The sequence below is a fragment of the Trachemys scripta genome, chromosome 5 (genome assembly GCF_013100865.1).
Source record: "Trachemys scripta elegans isolate TJP31775 chromosome 5, CAS_Tse_1.0, whole genome shotgun sequence".
In the NCBI taxonomy this organism is placed as follows: Eukaryota; Metazoa; Chordata; order Testudines; family Emydidae; genus Trachemys; species Trachemys scripta.
The window spans coordinates 111,855,072-111,881,710 of record NC_048302.1 but is presented as its reverse complement, the minus strand read 5'-3'; the positions used below and the strand labels follow the sequence as shown (position 1 = coordinate 111,881,710).

The following is a 26,639-nucleotide window of genomic DNA, read 5'->3' as shown; positions in this document are numbered from 1 at the left end:
AAGAAGGAACTGAGGGGGCGCCGGGTCGGCTGGGGTATATATTCAGCGCCATGAAGGCGCCACTCTAGGGGGCTCCACAGCCGACCCGCCGGTGTTGCTAGGGTAGAAAATCTTCTGACGATCGTGCACGCGGCGCGCACACACCTAATGGAATGGATATGAGCAAGCACTCGAAGAAGAACTACAGGTTGTTGGTGGAAAACCTCCTCAAGGCATACAAAAGCCTTGGTTGCAACATGTCACTAAAGATACATTTTTTGCACTCTCATCTAGATTATTTTCCACCAAACTGCGGAGCAGTGAGCGACAAGCACGGCGAGCGATTTCACGAGGACATTGCAACAATGGAGAAACTCTATCAGGGCAAATGGAGCCCATCAATGCTTGCAGACTATTGCTGGACAGTGAAAAGAGATGCTCCATTTAATGAATACAAGAGACAAGCCAAGAAGCGCCGAGTAGACACTGAATAGGACTAAACTATGTACATAATAGTTTTTTGCCTTTTGTTTCATAATAAATTTTATTTATATAACCCTTTTGCTGATTTTTAAAGTGTTACATAAACAGGACAGGTGAAATGTAAATGTATCATGTAAAGCAACCATAAACACATGAAAAAACCTAGGCTTACAATTTATGATTAAAACTCTACAGTCTACACAATATACATAGACATAAAATGTAAAAACTTAAATATCTTAGAAACAGTAGCTAGTTGTTTTAATTGTCATGTTTGAATTCAGCACATCAAAATACATAATAAATAGCACATTTTATCTCTGAAGCAGACGACTTCTCAAAAATTGTAGATCAGTGTAATCTGTGTTTATAACAGAAATGTTGATAGTCATAACTTAATAACCTCTATCACAAACCTATAAGATTAATTTTTGAATTTTATTATAATTTTATGTTCTTTGAATAAGAAACTTAAACCACAATGTTTGATTACTCCATTTTTAAAACATAATTCATTTTGTACATTAAAAAATATTTTTATTGTTTATTTTATTATTATTTATTATTTAATGATCTAGCCAGGGTAGTAAATCATTTATTAAATATGATGACTTCCACTAAGGAGATAGTGAGATTGTTTTTATGGCTTTTCATGCCCATTGCCATAATATCAAGATGTGTAACAAAAGTTAAACACAACACCATGTTTATTTAAATTGCCTGTTATAGTTTGCACAAAAGTCCTTCCTTTCTCATCTAACCAACCACACTAGCCCGATTATGGTTCACAGTCAAATAATGAACCAAAAATGCATTTTTAATTGTGTTCCGAAGATCAGTAAATTAAGCTTCAATGAACCACCAGAGGGAGTGTATCTGTTGGCTAGGAATCCTCTACTGAAAATACTGTCTCCAGACTTCAAGACAATACTCCTAGAGACTAGACTGGCAGCAAAGAGAGATTCAGCTCATCACAGCTGTCATGCTATGCATAGAAGACAAAGAGGCAGTGTGCAAGGTAGCCAGATCTCAAACCATTTATAGATTAGAGCCAATATGTGGAATTTCAAAGCAGATGAAACATCATTGTAATTAACAAAGCATAATTATAACATACTATACTGATGATCTACTCCGCTAGGCAAGCAGGTGCACTCTGCAGTGACTGAAGTTCTGCATAGCTTGATAGTTGGAGTGCAGTGAACTTACCACATCACATTCCAGAGTTACAGTTTTCTAAAAAAATTATAATTATTTGATTTGTCTTACTTACAGAATCGCCTGTCTTGGCTGACACAAAATGGCTACTGAAACCATTTTCCTGGCAAAATCGTTGGTGTTTGTCAGTTTTCACTGTTCGCATGTGCTCCAAATCAACTATAAAAAGGTTCAAAGGAGAAATTATTATAATGGAGCCCATTTATTTAGATAACGGTCTCAGCAGTTATTCCTTGAAAATGCTTACAACAGATACAATCTTTCCTTCATACAAATGAAAACCTTTTGTTTTTATAATTATTTGCTAAAGGAAAAATAACCCATTACTTGAAATTTCTGTGTGTACATGTAAAAATAAATTACAACAAAAATTGAACTGTGAAATGCAATAAACTCATTTAAAAATAAAGGCCAAATTCCATGCTCAGGCGCATACATGCAGATCCCATTGTCTCTATTAGGAGCCATGTACGTGAGTCTGAGGGTAAAACTAAGCCCCAAATGTTCTGCATGCAAATGTGATACACTATGAAAATCCTAATGTTATTCAAATACTGTTGCAAAATAAAGGTAAAGTTTAAAGATACATCTCTGCTTCCATATAGTTTGCTTCCAAATTAAAAATGTAAATGAGTTATAAAGAATGTTAATACAAAGTGGTACAGCAAAAATATCTATTACATTTAAATCCACTAAAATCACACTGAATAAATATTAACAAATCTATTTGGTCATAAGCTTTCATGGGCTAAAACCCCTTCATCAGATGTATGCATATATATCTTCCTACTGTATTTTCCACTGCATGTATCTGATGAAGTGGGTTTTAGCCCACGAAAGCTTATGCCCAAATAAATTTGTTAGTCTCTAAGGTTCCACAAGTACTCCTCGTTCTTTTTGCGGATACAGACTAACACGGCTACCACTCTGAAACCTGAATAAATATTGACATTCATTTATTTGTAAGTGAAGTTTTCAATTCTACAAAGATATACTTCAGAAAGCTGTATTAAACAACATAAAAATACATATTTTAAGAGTGGTGTGCATTATTTTCATTTTTCCCTTTATATACCCATTGGAAGTAGAGCAAAGCTGTTAAACAATATGTTTCATTGAAATGCACTGGGTGCTTAAAACACAACATGGAACTCAAGTCTTGTACAGGTTTTATTGTGTACACTCCAATTTCTCCAAATCTGATCCTAGGATAACTGGAAGCTATATTGAACAGTTTCTCTTTTTATTGCATTACAGTCCCTATAAGGGTTTTGACTCAATGTCGTCAAATTATAAGGCAAATATATTCATAAGGATTTAAAGACAACTAGGCTCTTTGTGTCAATACAGGAAAAAAAAACTTAAACTGATTTCCTGAGGAAGGGACCCAACTGACTTGTAAAAACTTGTAAATTTGCAAATCTAGTAAGTCTGCATAATAGTGTCATTTGACTATCAACTGAAAAAAAATTCTCATACTACATAAAAGGCTTTATTTAAAAATGATATTGGAGGTCTTTAATTTGTAGACTCTGGAGATTTTTTTCTGCAAGATTTTTGATCTAACAGGAGATTCCTATACCCCATTTATACAGCTTACCTTGGTAAATGTGGAGCTTTTTGCCACATGTTGCTTTTCCTTACACATCACTGAGGCCTTGTTTACAAGAACAAGCCTAAAATCATCCATCTACCACAGGCATTAATTTGTGGAGGACTAAAATACTGAACTATTAACGGTAATGTTTATAATACTGGTTTATCATAATATTGAAGCTAGAATACTTATTTAACAAAAAAAATAGAAAGAACAAATACAGTTAAGTCTCAAATGAAGTCAATAACCAATTAAAAAAAAAACGTATACAGCTAATATAGCAACTGCTTTTTTTTTCCTCTTGAAAAGAACATCTACTACAAAAGGTGGCTTGTGCCAAGAAATCTTTTAGATGGAAAATACAGAATATTTTCTTTCACTATTTTTAGTCTTCACATTTTAAATGTAACATAGCTGTGTGGGAGGGAACTACACCACCACACCTGGTGGAGAACTATTTGAGGGGGGGAAAGGATTTTGTTTTTTTAAATTCAACCTTAATGGGCCCAATTTTTAGAGAGGCCTGAGCCCAGCCTCCAATTTTATTTTATTATATTTCTTTAATGTATTATTAAAAGTGCATATCCAAATGCTATGCACCTGTACAAATACTGAACACACAAGATAAATTTGCTTAATACATTGACTCTGCCACTGATGCCATTTAAACCTACCAGTGACTCCCAGAGGAGTGACACCTCTCTCTCCCCCAAAAAATATTAGAAAATAGAGAAGTGCCACAGCATGCTTTGACAAATTCAGGATCTGTTGGTCTAAGGGAAGAAATTCCAAAGTCACTGGCAGCCCCCTCACAAAAATTGCCCTGCAGCAGCCCCTTCTCCCTTTTAAACCAGGAGAGCTCAGTTCAAGCAGCTCCACTGATTGCAACTGCCATGGTATCCATCAGAGAGAAGTTTCTTCAGGTATCCAAGCCGAGGTCATTTAGGCCTCAGTTCAGCAAGGTACTTCCATATTGGTTTTTATTTAGTTTCATCAGGAAATGTAAGGTATAGGGTAAGGGGTCGAAGGCCTTGATCCAGCACGGTTCTTAAGCACAGGCCTAACTTTAAGCACACAAGTAGTCCCTCTTCACCACCACCTTAAAATCCATGCTGAAATTTTGTGAAAGCCAATGCAGCTTTTACAGCAAGGATGTAACATACTATCTGCATAAAACTTTATTTCAGTATAAGAATGGTACTGTAGGTGGCTTGATATGAAGGTTTAAATGCCATGTGGCTTTGTGCCCAGAATGAAAAAATAGAACAATATAAACTACATCTCAGACAAATGAGAAAGAGGAAGGTTAACAGAGGAAGAACATGGAAAAGAAGAAGGAAAGGAGTATGCTTGTATGTCTGTAACAGAGAGAACAAATGGGAAAGCACTGCCTACAGTGAGATCCATAACAGGAGGTCCCTAGCAACCAGTAAGCAATGTAACTGACTTAGTATAACATAACATGTTGAAAACAAAAACAAAAGGCAGTAACTAGAACTATTATTACTTATCTTCCTTTGAATAATCCTCCAGCAGATACTGGCCTGCTTCTTATGCAGATACAGAAGTGAAGGTGCAATGGAGGGTCCCAATATTTTCAAAGCAGAAGTATACCCAATAGTGAATTTAATATCTTTGGTACATAGTTTTGTGCAAACATAATTACATTTCCTACACTTGGCTATTATGCCTGCCATGAATCACGGAAAACCCAAACCATGCTATTGTCACTCTTACTCTCCCCTAATCTTTCTAGCTGCTAGTTGTATTTTCTCTTTGTCTTGGAAGAGGCAACTTCAATGGTGTTCACAGTGTGATCTATCAATTACAATATTACCATTGAGTATATTCACACCCATTTTGGGATATACAAGATTCAAAAAAGGCCACAGGTTCAAATCTTTCCAAGCCCTCCAGAATTCCAATTAAGCGCAGATTATCCCTGTCAATTTGATTCTGTAACTCTTTGGTTCTTTCTCTGATGTATTGAATTTATTTTTTTCCATTTTATGAACCTAGTGGGTAGCATGACACTATCATCCATAGCTGTGAAAGTTGGCTAATCCATACATTTAATCCAGGTAGCTAAAACACTGAGTAAGTGTATCCAAAGTCACTGAAATGAAATTATTGAAGCAGGAAGAAGATAGCACCGAACTGGAACACATTCAGTGACAAGTTAAGAGACAAGATTAGATGGTGGCCATGTCTCCGCAGTCAGAGGAGGAGGGTGGGAAATGGATCCCTGAAGCCAGAGAAGAGTTTGTGGTAACTACCAAGGACAGTTTTAATTTGTGATGCATTCCACACTGTTCATGGAGGCTTACCCGTAACTATTTGCTCATTTACTGCCTCATTCTATGCCCACCAGTTGGAAAGTACTGAAGAAATAATATTGTTACATTAACAACCAAAATTACATTCTCTCTACAAGTGATTTGATTCCACAAGTAGTTATTTAAGAATGTATTGTGGCAGTCAGTGATTCTGTAAGTAGAAATAACCTGTTCTCTCATGATACGGACAATTTTCTAGTCAGTACCAAGCACAGGATAGCCTACTGGATGGGGGGGGGGGAGACGGGGGAAACAGCAGACATGTTATATCTTTATTTTAGTAAGACTTTTGACACGGTCCATTATGACATTCTCATAAGCAAACTAAAGAAATGTGGTCTAAATGAAATTACTATAAGATGTGTGCTGGTACATCAATATGTTTATTAATGACTTGGATAGTGGACTGGAGAGTACTCTTACAAAATCTGCAGATGACACCAAGCTGGGAGGAGTTGCAAGCACTTTGGAGGACAGGCTTGGAATTCAAAATACCCTAGACAAACTGGAGAATTGGTGTGAAATCAACAAGATGAAACTCCATAAAGACAGGTGCAAAGAACTATTCTTCAGAAGGAAAAAATCAAACGCATAACTACAAAATGTGGAATAAGTAGGTAGGTGGTAATACCGCTGAAGAGAGCTAGGAGTTATAGTGGATCAGAAATTGAATATGAGTCAACAGTCAGATGCAATTTTGAAACAGACTAATAATTCTGGGGTGCATTAACAGGAATGTCGTATCTAAGACATGGGAGATAAAAGTCTTGCTCTACTTGGCAAAGATGAGGCCTCAGCTTGAGTACCATGTTCACTTCTGAGGGCTACACTTTAGGAAAGATGTGGACAAACTAGAGAGAGTCCAGAGGAGAGCAACAAAAATGATCAAAGGTTTAGAAAACCTGACCTATGAGGAAAGATTAAAAAACTGGGCACATTTCATCTTGAGAAAAGAAGACTGAGTGGAAACCTGAATACAGTCTTCAAATATGTTAAGGGCTGTTATAAGGAGGACTGTGATCAACTGTTCTCCATGTCCCCTGAAAGTAGGACAAGAAGTAATGGGCTTAATCTGCAGCAAAGGCGATTTAGGTTAGGTATTAGGAAAATCTTTCTAACTATACAGGTCATTAAGTTCTGGCATAGGCTTCCAAGGGAAGTTGTGGAATCTCTGTCATTGGAGGTTTTTAAGAACAGGTTGGACAAACACACCTGTGAGGAATGATCTAGGTTTATGTGGTTCTGCCTCAGTGCAGAAGGCTGGACTTGATGACCTTTCAAGGTCCCTTTCAACCCTACATTTTTATGTTTTAATTTTTGTCTTCAAAACTCCTACATATTTGTGTGTTACTACTCAGCATGATGGAAGAAGTGCCCCGCCATATTGGAAACCATTATTCCTAAGTGCCTGCTGAGTATCCCCATATCTACTCTGGCAACACCATCAGAGGACCCAACCACATCAGCCACACCATCAAGGGCTCATTCACCTGCACTTCCACTAATGTTATATATGCCACCATGTGCCAGCAATGCCCCTCTGCCATGTACATTGGCCAAACCGGACAGTCCCTCCGCAAATGAATAAATGGACACAAATCGGACATCAGGAATGGTAACATACATAAGCCAGTAAGTGAACACTTCAATCTCCCTGGTCAGTCTATTACAGATTTAAAAGTCACTATCATTGAACAAAAAAACTTCAGAAACAGACTTCAAAGAGAAACAGCAGAACTAAAATTCATTTGCAAATTTAACACCATTAATCTGGGCTTGAATAGGGACTGGGAGTGAATGGCTCATTACAGAAACAGCTTTTCCTCTCCTGGAATTGACACCTCCTCACTATTATTGGGAGTGGACTACATCCACCCTGATTGAGTTGGCCCTGTCAACACTGGTTCTCCACTTGCGAAGTAACTCCCTGCTCTCCATGTGTCAGTATATAATGCATAGAGTGAAAGTTACAGATGCAGGCATCTGAAGAAGTGAGGTTTTTACCCACGAAAGCTTATGCCCAAATAAATCTGTTAGTCTTTAAGGTGCCACCAGACTCCTTGTTGTTTTTGTAGATACAGACTAACACGGCTACCCCCTGATACTTGACGCTATAATCTGAGAGCAAGCTTCAGCCAGAATTTGGCCAAGAATTCTTTATCTTGAGAGTGTATCTTTCTTTGAATGAATAGCAACAGGGACAGAGCAGATGACTGGCTAGTTAGGCTCCCTTATCATGGTGAAGATATTGGCTCAGAAATGATTCAGAATGAAAAGTAACAACTGCTAAATTACCAATACCACTTCCTGAAACACCTAGGCTTCCTTTTATCAGAGGGGTAGCTGTGTTAGTTCTGATCTCAATTGATGCTACTTAACTTGGGAGACTTGAGAAGATGTTGTAGGTGATGAACAACATCTAAGTCTTCCTCCAAAATACTGCTGTTTGTCACATTTATTTGCAGTGAAAAGGCTGAATAGCAATGCAGAATCTCAGAAAGTAAAAGAAAGCAGAGTAGAGAATATGATATTATACGTATAGTATGTATCACACAAGAGTATGAAAAATACTGAGCAAAAACAAGAAAACAGAGTATGTTCTCAGTCATCACAGCATAGCTTTATAAGTGCAATTAGGAATAAGCCACGGTACTTTTCTATAACTAGGTTAAACCAAGTTAGGTGCATTGGTACAGGCAAACACTGGTAAATGTCAGATGAAATGCAAAAAGACCTGTGCAACCTCCAGAGCGCCTCAGTCTTGATCGAATGCTTCTGCTATTTCTGCCTTGAGCCTCTCCCAAGCACAAGCTTCCAGCTGCACTAAAATCAGTCATAGCTTTGGGATGTGGACACCAGAAACTAAACTGATCCTAAACTCATTTCATTTGCACCATTTAGGTGGCAACCCCGATATATGGGAAAAAAAAAAAAAAACTTGCAGCAGACCACTTACCAACTGTCTTTCATTTACATTCCAAACCACTGTAAACATGCAAAAATCTAATAATCAGAACAGTTTAATTAGCTCTAGCCCATTGATTTAAAAAAAATAAAGCAGGGACTAATTTTACTAGCTTAGCAGAAGTTGATTTCAACAAATAAAAACCTGACACCAAGTCCCAGTAGGGACATGTTTATTGTATCAAAATAAGACTTAGTAATAAAACATGTTTAATGTAACTTACTATATAGAGCTGTAATAAAGCTGGTAACTACTGTGACAGGCCAATAAGTGCCAAAAGATGTTTTATTGCGCAATCAGTAAAATACTATATGTTATGGTAAAGATATTTCAAAAATAGTCAGTCATCTCACGGCTGATAAATGACAAGTTCTGAGAATAACAGTAACAACTCAAAAAAGCTACAAAAAACAATAATTACACATACTTTCAAATGGCCCTATGCCACAGAGAGAGAAGCAATTATGCAGAAATACAGTTCAAAGGCCCACACAGATGGAAAAGTAGCTACATATAGTAGTAATCTCCACTCACCATGTGGCTGCCAGCATTCTGCACCACCACCACCCAGAACTCCACAGGGAATGAGAGAGTTTGCTGGATTAGGGGCAGGGCAGGGTTATAATTCTGCATGAATGCCACACAACAGTGGAGGGAACAGGAGCATAGAGCTCACAAGGCAATCTAAAGGCAGCTCAGGAAACAGCCATGATGCTTGTGTTGGGTAGTGGGAGCAGTGGAGAGGATCAGGCACTATGCATATTAGATAAGACCAGTGTATGTGTGTGTTTAATGATTTGCTGGGATTTCTCATGGATCTCCAGACTATTCATCTAACGTATATGGCACCACTGCCATATAGAGAACTGAACTATGCTTATGTCAAGGTATTGTATCTACCACTAATTGCTAGGCTACCCATTTTTTTTAAACCATATATATTAACACATTTGATTTGTAAAGGTAATTTCACAAGGGCTTCCCCAGTCTAAATCTGATACCCCTTTAATTTAAAAATGTACAGTACAGTAGTATTGTGAGGGCATCCATCATTAATAGACAATTCTCATATTTATGCTTAAACTTTCACATATCAATGTTACATTATTTGGCATATAAGTATGCACTATATAGTACATGCATTTACAACTATCTGATTTTATCATTAAAATGGACAATTTCACAATTTCATATTTAACTGTAATTAAGGGTAGTTTAAGTTATGAATACACATTCTTATTAATCTATAGCCCTGCTTATAAGTATATTCTTTTATAGAGTATGTTGTGGAAAATGAAATATAAATCTTTCTGCAAAGTATTTGCAGCTGTTCATACAAGTTATAAAATTACACAAAGTATAAACAATGAGCTATCACAATTAGCCCACACAGACATGACAAGTAAAATGCACTAATAATTTATTAATTTCATTTACATGTGCTTTAATATTATGTACATATTTTCTCTTCTAAAATACTCCTGGGTCACTATCTAAATGGCCAGTATATAATATTTTTTCTTTTTCATCTTATTTGCTTACTATAGTGTCAGATGGCCTTTTTCACTAGAAATGTTTAACTCAAGCATCTTAACTCAATCACACAATAAAGTGATGAAGTAAATTGTCTTCATACTGGTTTGTATGGGAAAACAATGTAGGGAAACAAAGTAGTTCAAACACTACAGTCATTTTAACTTCACCTCAGATACTTACGGTTCATGTTTTGTTGTGCTTAGGTATTAATGCACTAGGGAGAAGAAGGGGCACCACCATAGCAGAAGTGCTTTAATATATCATGCCTTAAGGCATGATGCCACTGGGGTATTAGGAGATATACGCTGGGCAACAGGATTTACTGCACCTGTTTAATAGGTCTAGCTGGCATGCTCTTTAGCAATGTCCTACCAGGCTGCTGACTGGCAGGGCCCAAAGTCCTGGGGCCAGATACAGTCCCTCCTAGGCCACTAGTGCTATCTGGTTCCTCCCCTTGTATTTCCCAGCACCCCAAAGTTATAGCTCTCTTCTGCCTGAATCTATTACTCTATGTCCTATTGCTCCCCAGCTAAGTCTGGGAGCTACTAATTAGCCCTTAAATTTAACAACTATTTGGATGCGCCAGATAGAGGAGTTGTATTTTGTAAGATTTTCAGTCTGAGTACATTGTCATTTTCTGGTTAAACATTTTTTCATTTAAAAAACAAAACTTATCTACGATATTTAGATAAAAGGGTAAACACGACATATGCAGAAGTCATATGCATTAATCAATCACCTAGCTGCATTATTTCAGTATTAGATCATTTCTTCTCATTACTGTTATACACTGCGTGTCACCTACAGAGAGAGACACTGCTTTTAAAAAACTAGCTTTAACTTGACACTTGTAAATTAGCATCAATATAATGCACTCTCCTTTACAAGATAAACAATGGAACCTTAGTGTCAGAATGGGAACTGCAACCTTTTATACTTAAATTTCTATTAATGCCTGTAATCCTTTTCTCACACTAAAACTGTATCAGATGCCAAGAAAAGAACACACTTTCAGTGAAGTCCTGGTGAAACGTATACCACCCGTCTGACTTAAGGAAGCTGAAAGTGAAATATAAATATAGTTCCAGTACAGATTTTCTCAGTAATTTTTTAGGTTATCAAGAAAACATCTAGAGTGTTGATCTGGTTATACTCATTTCAGACAAACTACATGTCACATTAACTACCTCCAGGAAGTTATTCCAAACACAAAATAAACTGTTTATGCGCCTGCTCAGATAGATAGCATGACAGATTGTTATTAGTTGAAGACAGATGAAATACATTAATTTGATTGCAAGCATGTGTTTACTTTCTCACTGTCATATACACTCTAATGCTGATTCTTCTTTATGAGGACATAGTAACAAATCAGATACCATATTACAAGAATTGTTAAGGCAGAGTAATAATAGCTAGTGCCATATTTTAGCATTTTAGAAGAGCTATTACTTTGCCTCTTTCTCCTACAAAACCATGAAAATATCTAAAATTTATTTTTACAGAATACCGGAAATTGATAGCTCAAAAACTCCAGTAATCTACACAATAGATTTTTAAAGCTTCATCCTCTTTAGGAAATCACCAGTATCAAAAATATGCATTTCAGAACAATTCAAGAAAAAAAGCTCATTTTATAATTTTAACTCTTTTTAAACCAAGGACCAAATTCAGGCAGAGTGCTAGACATAGGCACAAGAAAATGTATGCCTACTAGGAGGAATGTAAGGTGGAAATTTTTCATCACAGTCCTGGCTCCTCTAAAACCAGAAAGGCTTGATAACAGGAGCTTCAAAAGGGTATTCTGAGAGCAGAGGTGAGATCTGCATGGTTTTGTGCGCAGACTTCCTTTTGTAGATACACCTCCTGAGCATGGCACCAGCATATGCATATAAAAACTATGAAGATTACTCTTGCTTCTAAAACAAGTAATGTGCACCAAGGTTTTGGATCTGTGGTGGGGTTTCTTAGAATGAAGCACACAGTAAATCAGCTTGGCAACATATGTACACGTACGTATTAGATCATTCACGCAATGGGCCTAATAGTTGTTTCTAAGACATGAACTAGCCAAAGTTAAACATAATGGGGCAAGTTTTCCTTTATTGTATTTTTTATGTTCATTGTAATGGTTTTAATCTAGAGATTAATCTTCTGAAAGGAAAATAATCAGATTTAATAAGGACTTTCAAGTCATATTTAAACAGATAATTATTTAAGAAATGCCAGCATTCTTTTCTCATTAAGGCTTCAACAAATATATTAGTTCTTGCACATTGTTAGCAACAAGACAATATTGAAAAATACAGTGCTTCCAGGATTTAAATTTGGCATCGGTCAAATAGTAAGAGCAGATTCCAATGAGAAGCAACAAGCCAACTGTGTAAATCTCTGGAGGATATCTGCGAGCAGGAGGGGTGAAAGTAGGCCGGTACGGAGTACCGGTACTGGCCCGTACGCAGCCGCCATTAAAGTGCTGCCGCGGCAGTGCTTTAACGTCACTGCCCCTTTTGCCCCCGTCGGCGGCCCTGTTGGTAGAGACTGTACCGGCAGGGCTGCCGACAGCAGGGGGGTGGGGGAGCAAAAGAGGCAGCCATAGGGTTACCATATTTAAAAATTAAAAAAAGAGGACACTCCACGGGGCCCTGACTCCACCCCTTCCCTTCCCCTCTCCAACTCCGCCCCTTCCCTGCCCCAACTCCGCCTCTTCCCCAAAGTCCCCGCCCCAACTCTGCCCCCTCCCTGAGCGCCCCGCATTCCCCCTCCTCCCTCCCAGCCACGCAAAACAGCTGCCCAGGCGCTACCGGCTTCACGGTTTGCCGGGCAGCCCCAGACCTCCAGACCCTGCGCCCCTGGCCGGGTGCTTCCCCAGCACAGCCAGAGCCTGGGAGGGGAAGCGCCCGGCCGGGGGCACAGGGTCTGGAGGTCTGCCCGGCAAACCGTGAAGCCGGTAGCGCTCGGGCAGCTCGGCTCTTCCACTACACAGAACTGAGGTGTCTTGGGGGAGCAGCAGCAGCCGCCGCCACGAGGGAATCCGCCTGCAGCTCGCAGCCTGCCGGAGCTGCTCTAAGGTAAGCAGGGGACTAGTATTTTCCCAGACATGTTTGGCTTTTTGGCAATTCCCCCTGGACAAGGATTTGAAGACCAAAAAGCCAGACATGTCCGGGAAAATCCGGACGTATGGTAACCCTAGAGCTGCCCCGGGGATGGCAATTTAAAAGGGCCCGGGGCTCCTGGCCACCACCACTGCTACCACAGCAGCGTCCGGAGCCCTAGGCCCTTTTAAATCACCGCCGGAGCCCCAGGCGGCACGGGCCAGGCAGCATGGATGGGCTGGCTAGGGGAGGCTGTCCCCAAGCTCCGCCCCCTTCTGCTCAAGGCCCCAACCCTTCCAGGGGCCTGGAGCCGGGCCCCTGTACCAGTAAGTGTTTCATATTACTTTCACCCTTGGCAAGCGGGCTTTAGTATGGACATGCCAACATGTGTGTCAAATGTTTGGTACCTCAGGAAATATTTATTTTAAGGAAATATGTTGATATTGCTTGCAAACAACCTTCTTAGCATTTTTAAGGGGATAAAATGCAAAAGAAAGTAATTCTAAAAGGGAGAAAAGAATGTGCTTAAATTTGTTTTCAAAACTAAAAAAAAAGATACAAGCAGTTTATATAACAATTTACTTAGAAGCACTGAAAGAGAGAACATTACATAGTGTAGATGAAAGATATTTTTCTCAACTGGACATTTCCCTCTTATTTCATTTTTGATACATTCTCGGCAGAAAATTTTACAGGCACCATAGAGTCATTAACTGAACAGACTAAGTCTATACAGATAATTTGAACTTGATCTCTTTTGTGTTTTGCTTTGCCTTCATGTCAGACACATCTTTAGTTCTTAATCCTATCACTTACACAAATGCTTTAATAAACAAGGATGATGTTCAAAAAAGAAGACAGTATTAATTAGACAGATCAATTAAGTTAAATTGCAATATATTTTAATTTCAAACGTATCACAGGAACAATGATCTATCCTTCACTTTTCTGAGGGAGTGAGGGAGAAGGAGACAAGAATTCAAGCTTAAAGCTTTCTGTTGATTTTGGTTTGTCCCATCGCCAGCCATTAAGCCCCTCAATTCCTAGCGTGACTAAGAGCTTATTAATGCAGGGACATTCAAGAAAGTAAAGACAAATTAATTAAAGTTATGAAGTTAAAGCATATTAAACTGTTGTGTGGACAATCTCATTCAGAAGCAATGTCGCCTTTGTATGCTTTAGCTTAATCTCAAGGATATCCAGGTACTTACATTGCCCTCATCACCAGAGTATCTGAGTGCTTCACAATTATTAACAAGAATTTTTTCCTCACAACACCCCTGCAAGGTAAGGAAGTGATAGCCTCATTTCACAAATTGGAAAATGAGGTATAGGGTAGATGAAGTATCTTGTTCACGGTCACACAGAAAGTCTCTCGTTGAGGCAGGAACTGAATTCTGTTCTCCTGAGTCCAAGTCTGTTGCTCTGTCCAACATACTATCCTTCTTGCCACTGACTCCTTGGCACCTGTGTTCAGATTCGCACCACAGTGCCAATCAGTAAATATTGATTATTGGTTATTTTGTGATGAAGACACTTGACCAATGGAAGTTAGTTGCATAAATTAAAACGGTTACTTCCGTCTCAAACATCAATATATATATAACTAAATTTTAAACGTAACTATATGCGGGGAGGGAAGAAAGAAAGAAAGAAAGAAAGAAAGAAAGAAAGAAAGAAAGAAAGAAAGAAAGAAAGAAAGAAAGAAAGAAAGAAAGAAAGAAAGAAAGAAAACATGTCCTGTGCTGGTGATGAAAGAAGAAAACCCAAGACTAACCCTTTTTTGCTGGATTTGTATAATTATATAAATCATTCAAGATGCCACAGTGATTACCGCAGTATAAATGTCAAGGTCGGTAAAACAATTTTCTATGCCATATTTAAATGAAACAAAACAAAACAAAACAGCAAATCCAAGATACCCAGCAACACATCCTATAAAACTGAGTATCCAATTACAGTAACTTCGCCCACGCCACCCCTGCCCACTCTTTGAGTGATGTGGAGGGGAGGATTTACTTTACAGAAATGCTGGTTTTAAAACCTTTTAAATTGGTGTTTAATTCCATGATGATTGCACTTCATTCTTTCAATTTAATTCAAATTAACCTATTTGGACAATAAATGCTCTATTCCAGTAAATATAAATTCAAGAAAAAGTATTTTCCTCTAGAATGAAGAGACTTAGTAGCTGTTCCCAAAACTTTACTGTGCTTGCTCCCTATTTAATACCATCACCATGTGCCTTGAAACACAGCTAACTGGCAGAAAAAATATCAGAATCCTCTGTAATCTACAATGAAAATATATTTCAAATATCACAGACACCATGGATGAGTTTAAATTAATTTGGTTTGGTTAATCTACTAATGACATACTGGATAAACAATTAATAAAGACATTATTTGGTGCAAAAAGCAATGTTTCTTTGTAAGAACTGACATTAGAGGCTACTCTGTACTGCATAAATTAAACAATATAATGAAATACAGAATTTACAGTTACTACAATAAAACCAATGCAAAAGCTAACAATGTATATTCAATATTTAGCTATTTTATAAACAGTGTAGCTCACAAGAAGAAAAATACATTAAGGTACTAAGGTTACTGAAACCCAAACTGAATGAATATTTTCCTGTAGAGTTCTTTCAGCTCTAGTCAAAGGCATGAAAGATGTAATGTACTAAACAATCAGAAGATGGTGCTAGTCCAATATAGCTATAAATGAGCCAAGGATGGATCAGCTTCTCTTTCAACATCTCTCTCTACATTTTCCCCAACTTGGATGCATCTAAAACAATATAATTGAATTTACTTGCCCAACGAATAGGTATATTCATTACAAGTCAAATGCTAGTAAGCAGCATGTCCTACTAATGAATTTTACTATGAAAAATTCATTATTTCTAGATTAACTAAAAATTAATCATGTCTGTATATTATCTATATAAAGATCATTAGAATTTAATAACTTCACAGGATCTCAGGATTTTACAGAAAACTTAGAGGAAATTGTCTTTACAATAACACAAAGTACTAATTTCAACTCATAAGTGTCTAGTGGTGAAATCATACTTCTCCCAAATCCCCGCAGTCGATGGTAAAACTCCCACTAACTTCAACACAGGATTTCAGCCTCAGAGTTCAAGGGTGACTTTATTCAGACTCTTGGACTTATCTCACTATTAAATTAATATGAAGAATTAATTAAATATTTAAAGTTAGTAAAGATAAATATTTCTGGTCTAAGGTTTAGATACTGGCATGTAAATATAGGCATATCCCAAACAGAAAAGTGTCCCCTTTGAAAGGGCTGCAGCTGCTGTAACTGTTGCTATAATGAAATACAAACATCATGCCAAGTGTGTTGTAGGCATCTGTGCACAAAAAAGTAACCATAAAATGGGACTTGATGTGATAGAGAAATTTTATCCTTACATACCAATTTATTAATATATGCCCACTTGAAACGAATACATTAAGAGCAAATCTCAGAATAACACATTCCATGGATTCTCTGATATGAACTGCTCATGTGAACAACTCCTATACACACAAAAATCCCTCTCCTATACACACAAACCCCCCTCATATCACACTTCTTATCTTTAGATATCAAGCCAATCTACAAAGAAAGGTAAGTATAATTAGCCATATTATACAGATGGGGAAACTGAGGTGCATAGAGCTGACATGACTTTTCCAAAATCACATAGCAGGTCAGTGGCAATCAAGAATAAAAGTTCAGCGAAGCAGTTCCCTCACAAGCTCTGAGTCCAGCCTTCTTAGTGGTGGCTGCTGCGTCTGTCTATAACTCAGAGACTGCTTCTACAAGTATCCTTCTGTTAATCTGAGACCAAAGAGCCAAGAAAAAAAAAAGGGCTACTTTCTGGAGTGTCATTTTTTGCCAATTCTCTGAATTATTTGCTCCTGAGAGAGCCAACTCAGCTCCATAGCCTTCCATGGTTCATTCCATTGTCACATCCAACAGCTGTAACAAAGAGTTGGAGACACTTTTGCTTCTCCAATGCACATCTCTAGGAGCTCTCCCACAACAACAACAAACAAAACTATAAATGAACACAAAATCATTATCTAGAGTATAAAAAGAAGCCACAAATGCTCAAAGATGAGGGCAGGGTAGTATTTTTCTTCTTAAAATATGCCTCCAATATTAAGTAACTGGAAACATCAATTCCTCTTCCAAAGTTTTTTAGTTTAGAGGCAAGATTGGCATGTATCTGAGAATAATTACTCAGAAAGCAACTGAGCTATTGCTGTTTAATTGTTCCATGTGCATCAAATCCTACTTAACAGCCTAGTTTTTCTGATCTCTTAAAGCTTCTGTGACTAATTATCACCAATTGTTTTGAAATGATAGTTTTTTAAAAAATATATAAAACCAGGACTTCTCAGTAAAAATTACTACAAATTTTGATTTCCTGTACAGAAAGAATGTACTGGAATACAAGCACATTCAGATAGACTACAGTGAATATACTAAATGTACAGTCTACATGTTTCTAACACTCCTCTGGTGGATACACACATGGCCACATTCTGCCCTCAATTATGTGTGTGAAACCACCATGAAGGGCTGAATGTGGACTACTATGTATATGTTCAGTTTTTCTTGCCTTCAAGTGATGTGCAGTTTGTCTCTTCTGGATATTTTAATTCCTTTGGTCAATTCTCCTTCAGGATGCTAACTCTGTAATTTGAAAATTCAGTAAATTGGCAATTTTAAGAGTTTTATTAAATATAAACATGATACCTTTTTTGTACTTGTTTGTTCTCAGCAGATCAACTGCTTCTAGTTCAGCCTAAGTTAAAATGCCTGAATAAAGTTTACATAAACAGAAATACTTTTATATTATTGACAAATTTATCAATAGTCCAAAAAAATTATTGACCAGCTGGGAAGTTGCTATACGAGGGTTACACTAGGACTCTCTCCAAACCTTAGAAGGCAAGTGATACATGAAGTGTGGAAGAATACAATCAAAGATCTTCAAAGTGTTATCTAGATATAGATCTATAGGCCTGACAGAAAAAAAGCGTTGCTCACCTTCTCGTAACTGTTGTTCTTTGAGATGTGTTGTTCACGTCCATTCCAATCAGGTGTGCATGGGTGCACATGCACAGGAGCCAGAAGATTTTTCCCATAACAGCCTCCGTCGGGTTGGCCTGGGCGCCCCCCGGAGTCGCCCCTTCATGGCGCTCAATATAGAGTCCTGCCAACCCGCCACCCCCTCAGTTCCTTCTTGCCAGCTACTCCGACAGAGGGGCAGGAGGACGGGTATTGGAATGGACATGAACAACACATCTCATAAAAAACAGTTATGAGAAGGTGAGTAACTGTTTTTTCTTCTTCGAGTGCTTGTTCATGTCCATTCCAATCAGGTGACTCACAAGCCCAAGTTCAGGAGGCGGGGTCGGAGTCGTCTACCGATTGGAACACTGTTCTTCCAAAGGCTGCATAGTCTCTGACCTGCTGGGTGATCGCATAGTGCATGGTGAAAGTGTGTATGGAGGACCACGTTGCTGCTCTGCAGATTTCCTGGGTCGGAACCTCTGCCGGGAAAGCCGTTGAAGAGGCCTGAGCCCTGGTGGAGTGCACAGTGATTGGAGGAGCGAGCACCTTCACCAGGTTGTAGCACTAACGGATGCAGGACGGGTTCTATGACGAAATTTGCTGAGAAGAGACAGGAAGACCTTTCCATCCTGTCCGCCACTGCCACGAATAACTGGACCGACTTTCAGAACAGCTTCATCCTCTCAATATAGAAGGCTAGCACTCTGTGGACATCTAATGAGTGAAGCCTTTGCTCCCTGCCGCTTGAGTGCGGCTTAGGATAGAATACTGGGAGGAAGATGTCCTGGTTGATGTGAAATTGGGAGACAACCTTGGGGAAGGAAAGCCGGGTGGGGTCTGAGCTGAACCTTGTCTTTAAAAGATACAGTGTAAGGGGGCTCTGATGTCTTATGCCTTGAGCTCAGATATCCTTCTGGCCAAGGTTATTGCTACCAGAAATGCTACTTTGTATGAGAGAGAGAGAGAGCAGGGAGCACGTCACCAAAGGTTCAAAGGGTGGTCCAGTGAGTCTGGAAAGGACCAGATTGAGGTCCTAAGCCACGATCGACTGTTGGACTTGCAGGTATAGTCTGTCGAGACCTTTAAGGAAGCGACTGACCAGAGGGTTAGCAAAGACCAAGCGGTCCTCTGCTCCTGGGTGAAAGGCAGAGATGGCGGCCAAACGGACCCTTATTGATGACATGGACAGCTCCTGCTGCTTGAGATGGAGGAGACAGTCCAATATAAGTGGCACAGAGGCAAACGGTGTTGCGCTGACTAGACTGAAAATCTCTTTCACTTGGCAAAGTAGGTAGCCCTGGTGGAAGGCTTCCTACCACCAAGGAGGACTTGTCTAAATGGGTCCAAGTAAGAAAGCTCCATTGGATTCAGCCATGGAGCTTCCATGCCGTGAGGTGCAGAAACTCGAAGTTCGGGTGTTGGAGACGGCCATGATCCTGTGTTAGTAAGACTGGGAAGAGCAGCAAGGTGACTGGAGCTTCCACAGACATTTCCAGGAGTGATGTGTACCAGTGCTGGTGGGGCCAGGCTGGAGCCATCAATATCATTGAAGCTCATTCCCTTCGGATCTTGAGGAGTACGTTGTGAACAAGCGGAATGGGTAGAAACGTGTAAAGGAGATGGTCTCCCCATGGGAGGAGGAATGCGTCCACGATGGAACCTGGACTGTGATTCAGGAAGGAGCAAAACTGCTGGCACTTCCTGTTGCATCACGTGGTGAACAGGTCTATCTGGGGAAAGCCCCACTGATGGAAGATTGAGTTTGCAACGTCAGGACGAAGGGATCACTCATGGCCATGGAATGACCTGCTGAGATAGTCTGCCAACACGTTCTGTACTCTGGAGAGGTACGATGCTTGCAAATATGTCGAATACACAGAAGTCCCACAGCATGAGGGCTTCCTGGCACTGAGGAGAGGAATGTGCACCCCTCTGTTTGTTGATATAGAACATCACCGTGGTGTTGTCTGTCATAACTGATACGCATCTCCCTATCAAGTGGGCTCGGAACGTCTGGCATGCCAGGCATGCTGCTCCCAGCTCTCTGACATTGATGTGGAGAGCAAATTCTGCCTGAGACCAGAGGCCTTGTGTTCTGAGTTCTCCCAGTTGTGCTCCCCAGCCCAGAGCTGACCCACCCGTCACTAGCAAGAGTGACGGCTGAGGGCTGGTGAAGGGGACCCCTGCACATACTATCTGTGGGTCAAGCCACCACCAGAGGGAGTCTAGTACCATGCGAGGCAGGGTTACCATCCTGTCCAAGCTGTCCCGGACTGGCTGATACACTAACACTAGCCACGATTGAAGACGTCAAACTCTGAATCTGGCATGCTGTACTATGTAGGTACAAGCCACCACGTGTCCCAGGAGCGTCAGGCAATTCCTTGCTGTGATGGTGGGGAATTGCTCGAGACCTCGTATGATGTCACTGAGGGGCTGAAACCTTGTTCCGGGAGGTATACCCTTGCTTGTGTAGAGTCCAGTACTATAAAGTCTATCCTCTGAACCGGGGACAGCGTTCATTTCCCTCATTCAGAAGAAGGCCCTGTTAGTCAAACGTCACTCTTATGAAGTCGACTTGTGCCTCCACTTGAGACCTGGAGCGGCACTTGATAAGCCAGTCATCGAGGTACGGGAACACCTGTACCTACCGTCTATGCAGGAATGCAGCCACAACTGCCATGCACTTGGTAAAAACATGAGGTGCCACTGACAGGCCAAACAGGAGGACAGTGAACTGGTAGTGGGTGTTGTTCACCACAAACCTGAGGAATTTTCTGTGGAACAGAGTTATTGCCATGTGAAAGTATTCATCCTTCAAGTCAAGGGCGGCATACCAGTCTCCTAGATCCAATGAAGGGATGATGAGGGCCAAAGAGACTATGCGGAACTTGAGCTTCTTCACGAATGTGTTAAGTTCTCACAGGTCTAGTATGGGCCTGAGCCCACCTTTGGCTTTTGGTATTAGGAAATACTGAGAATAGAAACCCTTGCCCTTCTGCTCCTGAGGAACCTCTTCTGCTGCCCCTAGCGAAAGGAGCGAGTGCACCTTCTGTATAAGGAGTTGCTCATGAGAGGGGTCCCTGAAGAGGGACGGGGAAGGGGGGTAGAAGGGCGGGAGGGCATAGAATTGGATGGAGTATCCCCTCTTTACCATGCGGAGCACCCAGCAGTCCAAAGTGAAACGGGACCATGCACGGTAGAAAGGGGACAGTCGGGAGAAAAAGGTAAGGCAGGGTAGATCCAGTTCTTGTTCTGGTGCGCCATCTTCGACCACACTTTCAAAAAGCCAGTTTGGGGCTGGAAGGTGGCTTGGGTTGGCCGGAGCCCTGGCCTGAGGATGGGTGCGGCCTTTTTCTGCCATTCCTATTCCTCCTCCGGGACCCGTCCTGTTGGTAGAACCGCGGAGGAGGCTGAGGCCTGAAATGTTTCCACTGTGTGGTGGGAATATGTAGGCCCAAGGATTTGAAGGTGGCTCTAGAGTATTTCAGGCTATGTACCCTTTTATCTGTCTTCTCCGAAAACAGAGTCAGACCCTCAAAGGGGAGGTCCTGTATTGTCTGCTGGACCTCATACGGGAGACCAGAGACCTGGAGCCAGGAGCTCCTTCTCATGGCCACCCGTGTAGCCATGATTCTCTGCTGCTCTGCAAATTTTGCCATTGCCGTAGAGGTATTAAAAGAGTACCAGCTAACAATGGCCTGTTGGTTGGAAATTCGAAGCTGCAATCCACCTGTGGAATAGACCTTTCTCCAGAAAAGGTGAGTGTTTTAGCCTTCCTGTTTTGCGCAGAGGGGCCTTGGAAACCTTGCCGCTCGCGCTGATTAGCAGCGTCCACAACAAGGAAATCAGAGTGTGGGTGGGAATAAAGATGTTCATAACAATTAGAGGGCACAAAATATCGCCGATCATTGTGTTTGGCAGTGGGTGGTAATGAGGCTGAGGTCTGCCACAGGGTTTTGGTGGTGTCCACAATAGTTTTTATGAGTGGTAGGGCAATACGGGAAGGTCCAGAGGGCGCAAGGATATCCATCATGGGATCGGAGTCCTCCTCTACCTCCTATGCCTTGATGCCCAGACCCTGGGCAGCCCGGCGAAGCAACTATGGCAACACCCGATTGTCTTCAAATGCTGGGGCTATGGCGGAGCCAACCAGAGCCTCATCTGGTGACGACAAGGAGGAAGTCCCAAAGAACGGCTGCTGCTCCCTGCCATTGGCACTTAAAGGATCCCATAACTCTCGGGGATCCCGTGCAGGTGCCGACATGGACGGTGCCATGCTTAGTGCTGGGACTGTCAGCACCGAACGTGGTGCCAGTGTCAGCATCGGTGTTGCCACTGTTGGCTGTGCCGGAGCCGCCATCAGTGCCACTGTCGGGGCCTCTGGTGCTGCAGGAGCCGCTGTCAAAGCCGTTGCTGGCAATAGCACTGCCACCAAAGTCGACGCCGCAGCCGATGGTGTCGACGTCGGAGGCGATGGTTCAGTGGGTGGTCAGCGGGACCCTTGGCTCCTTCCCTGGCTCTGGTGAAAGACCCAGGGAGCCCAGAATGGCCACTGAGAAGGGTTCTGCCACTGTAGCAGCCACAGAGCCAGGTAAGCCCATCTCTCCAGCCATGACCTGGACCTCCTGCTCTTATCGGAGTGGTAGGAGTCTGACTCTAACGTCTCTGAAAAGGAAGACCACGGAGAAGCCGTGCTTCGGGGCACCGAACATCAGGGACTCGGGGACCGACTGGATTCTCTCTTCAGAGATGTTGGTGCCGGAGGGTGCCATGGAGAAGGAGAGCGCTGGGACATCATCACCGGCTTCCCTCTTGATTGCACCTGGGGCCACAGTGGTGCAGACGGAGACAGAGCCGCCTCTGTCCTAGGGGGCAAGAATGGTGCCGTGAGGTGCAGCAAGTCTTGAGCTGCCTCAAAGGCCTCCAGTGTCAAGGGGAGCAGCAGTTGCTGGCCACTAGGGTCCAGTGAGCACGGTGGGCCCGGACTCAACTGCCTCACCTTTTAAAGGCTCCCTTACAGCAGGTAGGGAAAAGGGTGAAAACTTATAGGGATGGACAGGAAGCAATTGCAGCCAGGTCAGGACAAGGCATCTGCACTGCCCTTCCTACCATCTGGAAGAGTGTGTGCGGGGGACGTACTTAAACTTCATGCGGCCATAAAAGGCCATCTTTACCAGGATCAGGCTGGCAGCACCCACCCCACCCACTCATGAACTTGGCAAAAGGACAACTTCCCATTTGACCTGCTGTGGACTTTATGCTTGTTGCCCCTTTTCCTTGGGGGGGTGGGGCGGCTGTGAAGAAATATTTCCCTCACCGCTAGATTGGCCGAGGTGGGTGGATTTTTTTGCTTCCCCCAAAGCTGGTCTGGGAGCTGGTGGGGTAGAATAGGAAGATCAGGTTATAATGTCGCAACTTAATATGTAAAACCTGTGGCATACGTTCAGTGCAGGTACCCAGTATGGAAGGGATACAGTTATTAGATCGAATGGATTGGGAAAGGATTTGAAGGAAAGCATTCTTATGGGAGCTGAGTAATGGAGGTTAGAGTTTTGTCAGAGGGAAGCAAACCCCCTTCTTTTCCTAACCCTCCTTCAACAGAGCGAAAGAAGGGGACTTTGGGGTTCTACATCTGGATCAGAGGGGTACCGACTTCCCCACCTCCTTCCTGCACTGTACAATTTGTTACTGGGTACTCCCAGATATTATAAGTGAATAAAGTTATGGCCTCATTAAACCACATCCAGGGCCTTCTGTCCTTCTTCTAGCATGGATGAATAATATTTTTTTTGTTGATTTTGTCAACATATACCAATATTTACTAAGCCTATATATTTTGTTGATCTGAGGATTAATTTGTAAAACTTTGAAAATGTAAAACTATTAAGGTTAAGGCCAAGTTTGGATTTCTGTTAAAACAACTCCCTCCTCACATGCTTAATCTCATCACCAATGTGATTTTTTTATGTTTGAGAAAAATCCCTTCAGCCATTTTTGTGTTATGGGAGAGAATGTAAATCTTGAAAGTGTATTTTTCCAGAGTCTTTTGTCAGCCATAACTCAAAATAGCTGAACAAACATATTCTAAACTTTGCAGTTAAGTAATCTTTAATGAGGAGAAACAGTTCCTTTGCTATGCTTGAAAAGAGAAAGGGTAGTGAATTAAAAATCAAACTTATAAGGGACTGACAAGCCCTTTCTAAATATGCTCAGGAAATCTCTATTAAGATTTCAGTAGACCCCTAATGGTTCCTCTGTGGCCCTACAATGCATGTACTATGATGCAATCTAGCCTAGTAGGCCTAAAGGCTGCTCAGAGACAATTTGCAGGAGGATTATGCAGGTGGAATTTACAGTAGTGCTCAGCATCCACCTAAATCTATACCCAACTAAGTTAATGCTAAAACTCCCATTGACTTCAATGGGAGCAGAATTAGGCCAACACTGAGCCACGTTTGAAAAATCCCACATTAAAGGTTCATCTCAACCAGCAACATATGTTAAAATAAAACTTGTTCTGTTTCATTAGGGTCTTAAGACATACTTGTTAAAATGTGTTAACTAACTTTTTTTTAAAACAAACCCCTGTCATATAATCTAGGTAAGAAATGAGATTTTCAAAAGTTTCTTAGATAACTAAGTCACTTAAGGTGCTTTTGAAAACTTTATCCAAGATTTAAATGATACTAATTAAGATTTTTGGGCCAGATCCTCAGCTAGTGTAAATCAGCATAGCTCTACTGACTTCACTGAGGCCATGTCAATTTATACCAGGTGAGAATCTGGACACTTTTCCCTTCTGTTGCTCTTTCCTGGTGTGTCTCTTTGTTAATTCAACTTAGTAGAAAAATGTCTCCAACCTAACAACAACAGAGGAACGTGCTCTTCCTCTACCTAGTTCCCTTCTGTGAGATGTGCTCTTCAAAGCTATTTGGGAGAATTTAAATACTAACCTGAATGGGAAAGGTTTTTATACCTCTTTTCACTTATTGTTTTCTTTATTATAATATAAACAAGAAAGTTAAATGCTAAACACAGTGGTAATTCAATAGATTTAATTTTCAATCTATTTAGTTTATCAAAGAGAAAGTTAAGAGATGACATGATCATGGTCAGGGCCGGCTCCAGGCACCAGCTTGCTCAGCTGGTGCTTGGGGCGGCAGATTGTTGGAGGCGGCACTCTGCCCAATCCTAGGGCGGCATGGCTGCTTTTTTTTGTTTGTTTGTTTTTGTTCTTGTTCCGCTCCAGCCGCCCTGTAGGGGGCGGCGGCGTGGAGAACCAGAGCGCCCTGCAGGGCAGTCTTCTTCCTTCCCTCCCCGCCGACTGGAGCGGAGCCCTCGCAGCAGGAGGCGGCGCAGTGGGAGGGGCCGCGTGGCAGCGCCCCTGCTGTACCCCTGGCCGCCCCCTTCTCTCTCTCTCTCCCACCCACTCCCGCCCCCTCTTTCTCTCCCCCCCCCCCCCAGCCGGTCCCCCTGCACCCGCGCTCTGGCCGCGCTGCAGGGTTTTTTTTTGCTTTGCATTCTAGCCTCCCCGTTTTGTTTTTTGTTTTTTTGCTTGGGGCGGCCAAAAAGCCAGAGCCAGCCCTGATCATGGCCTACAAATATATATGAGATTTCTGATGGTAGACATCTCTTTAATCTAGCAGAAAAGGGCATAATGAGATCCAGTGCTCAAAAGATGAAGCTACTCATATTCAGACAAGAAATGGGGTAAAAAAATTAATGTTGAAGATAATTAACCATAGGGACAGCTTACAAGACTGGATGTCTTTCTAAAACATAAGCTAATGCTCAAACAGAATTTATGGACTTGATACAGAAACTGCTGAGTGAGGTCCCTGGCCACTGTTATGCAGGTTGTCAGACAAGATGATCAGACTAGAATCTATGAAAAAGCTAACATGGCAAACTCAGGAAAGGTAAAATGTTAACGTTCAACAGTAAAATTACTTCATACATATTGCACTTATTTTCAGCTACTATTTAGGTTCTCAAAGCTATACTTAAGAATATAAAGTATGTGCAATGTACACAAGTTAATGCTATTCAGTACTTTAACTTTTTCAATTCCCGACTTTAATTATGTAAATTATACACAAAATTCTAATCCCAGAATGGACAGTCCAGTTAAAAAGTGTCAAGATGAAGTTAGAAGTCACTACAACAAAAATAAATTACTTAATTGTATTTGTGTTTATTACAGTTGTCTCTTCTTTCCCTCAGAGATATGAGAGTGCCTTCTGAAGCTTGTTAGCAGGTTTCTGATGGACTGGGTTGGGGGTAGGGATGAGGTTTATTTACTAGAAGTGGTTGAGAAGCTTTTTATTTTG

At 41.1% G+C, this 26,639-nt stretch overlaps 1 protein-coding gene across 3 annotated transcripts in view; it reads right to left on the bottom strand.

Annotated features, from left to right (window-relative positions):
* The window catches only part of RAB28 (RAB28, member RAS oncogene family), a 103,244-nt gene that overhangs the window by 20,732 nt on the left and 55,873 nt on the right, over nucleotides 1–26,639 (bottom strand). For all 3 annotated transcript variants that reach the window (XM_034771738.1, XM_034771737.1, XM_034771739.1), the window contains exon 5: nucleotides 1,736–1,839. In XM_034771738.1, coding sequence (XP_034627629.1) covers nucleotides 1,736–1,839 — 104 coding nt within the window. The remainder of the gene's footprint in view (nucleotides 1–1,735; nucleotides 1,840–26,639) is intronic.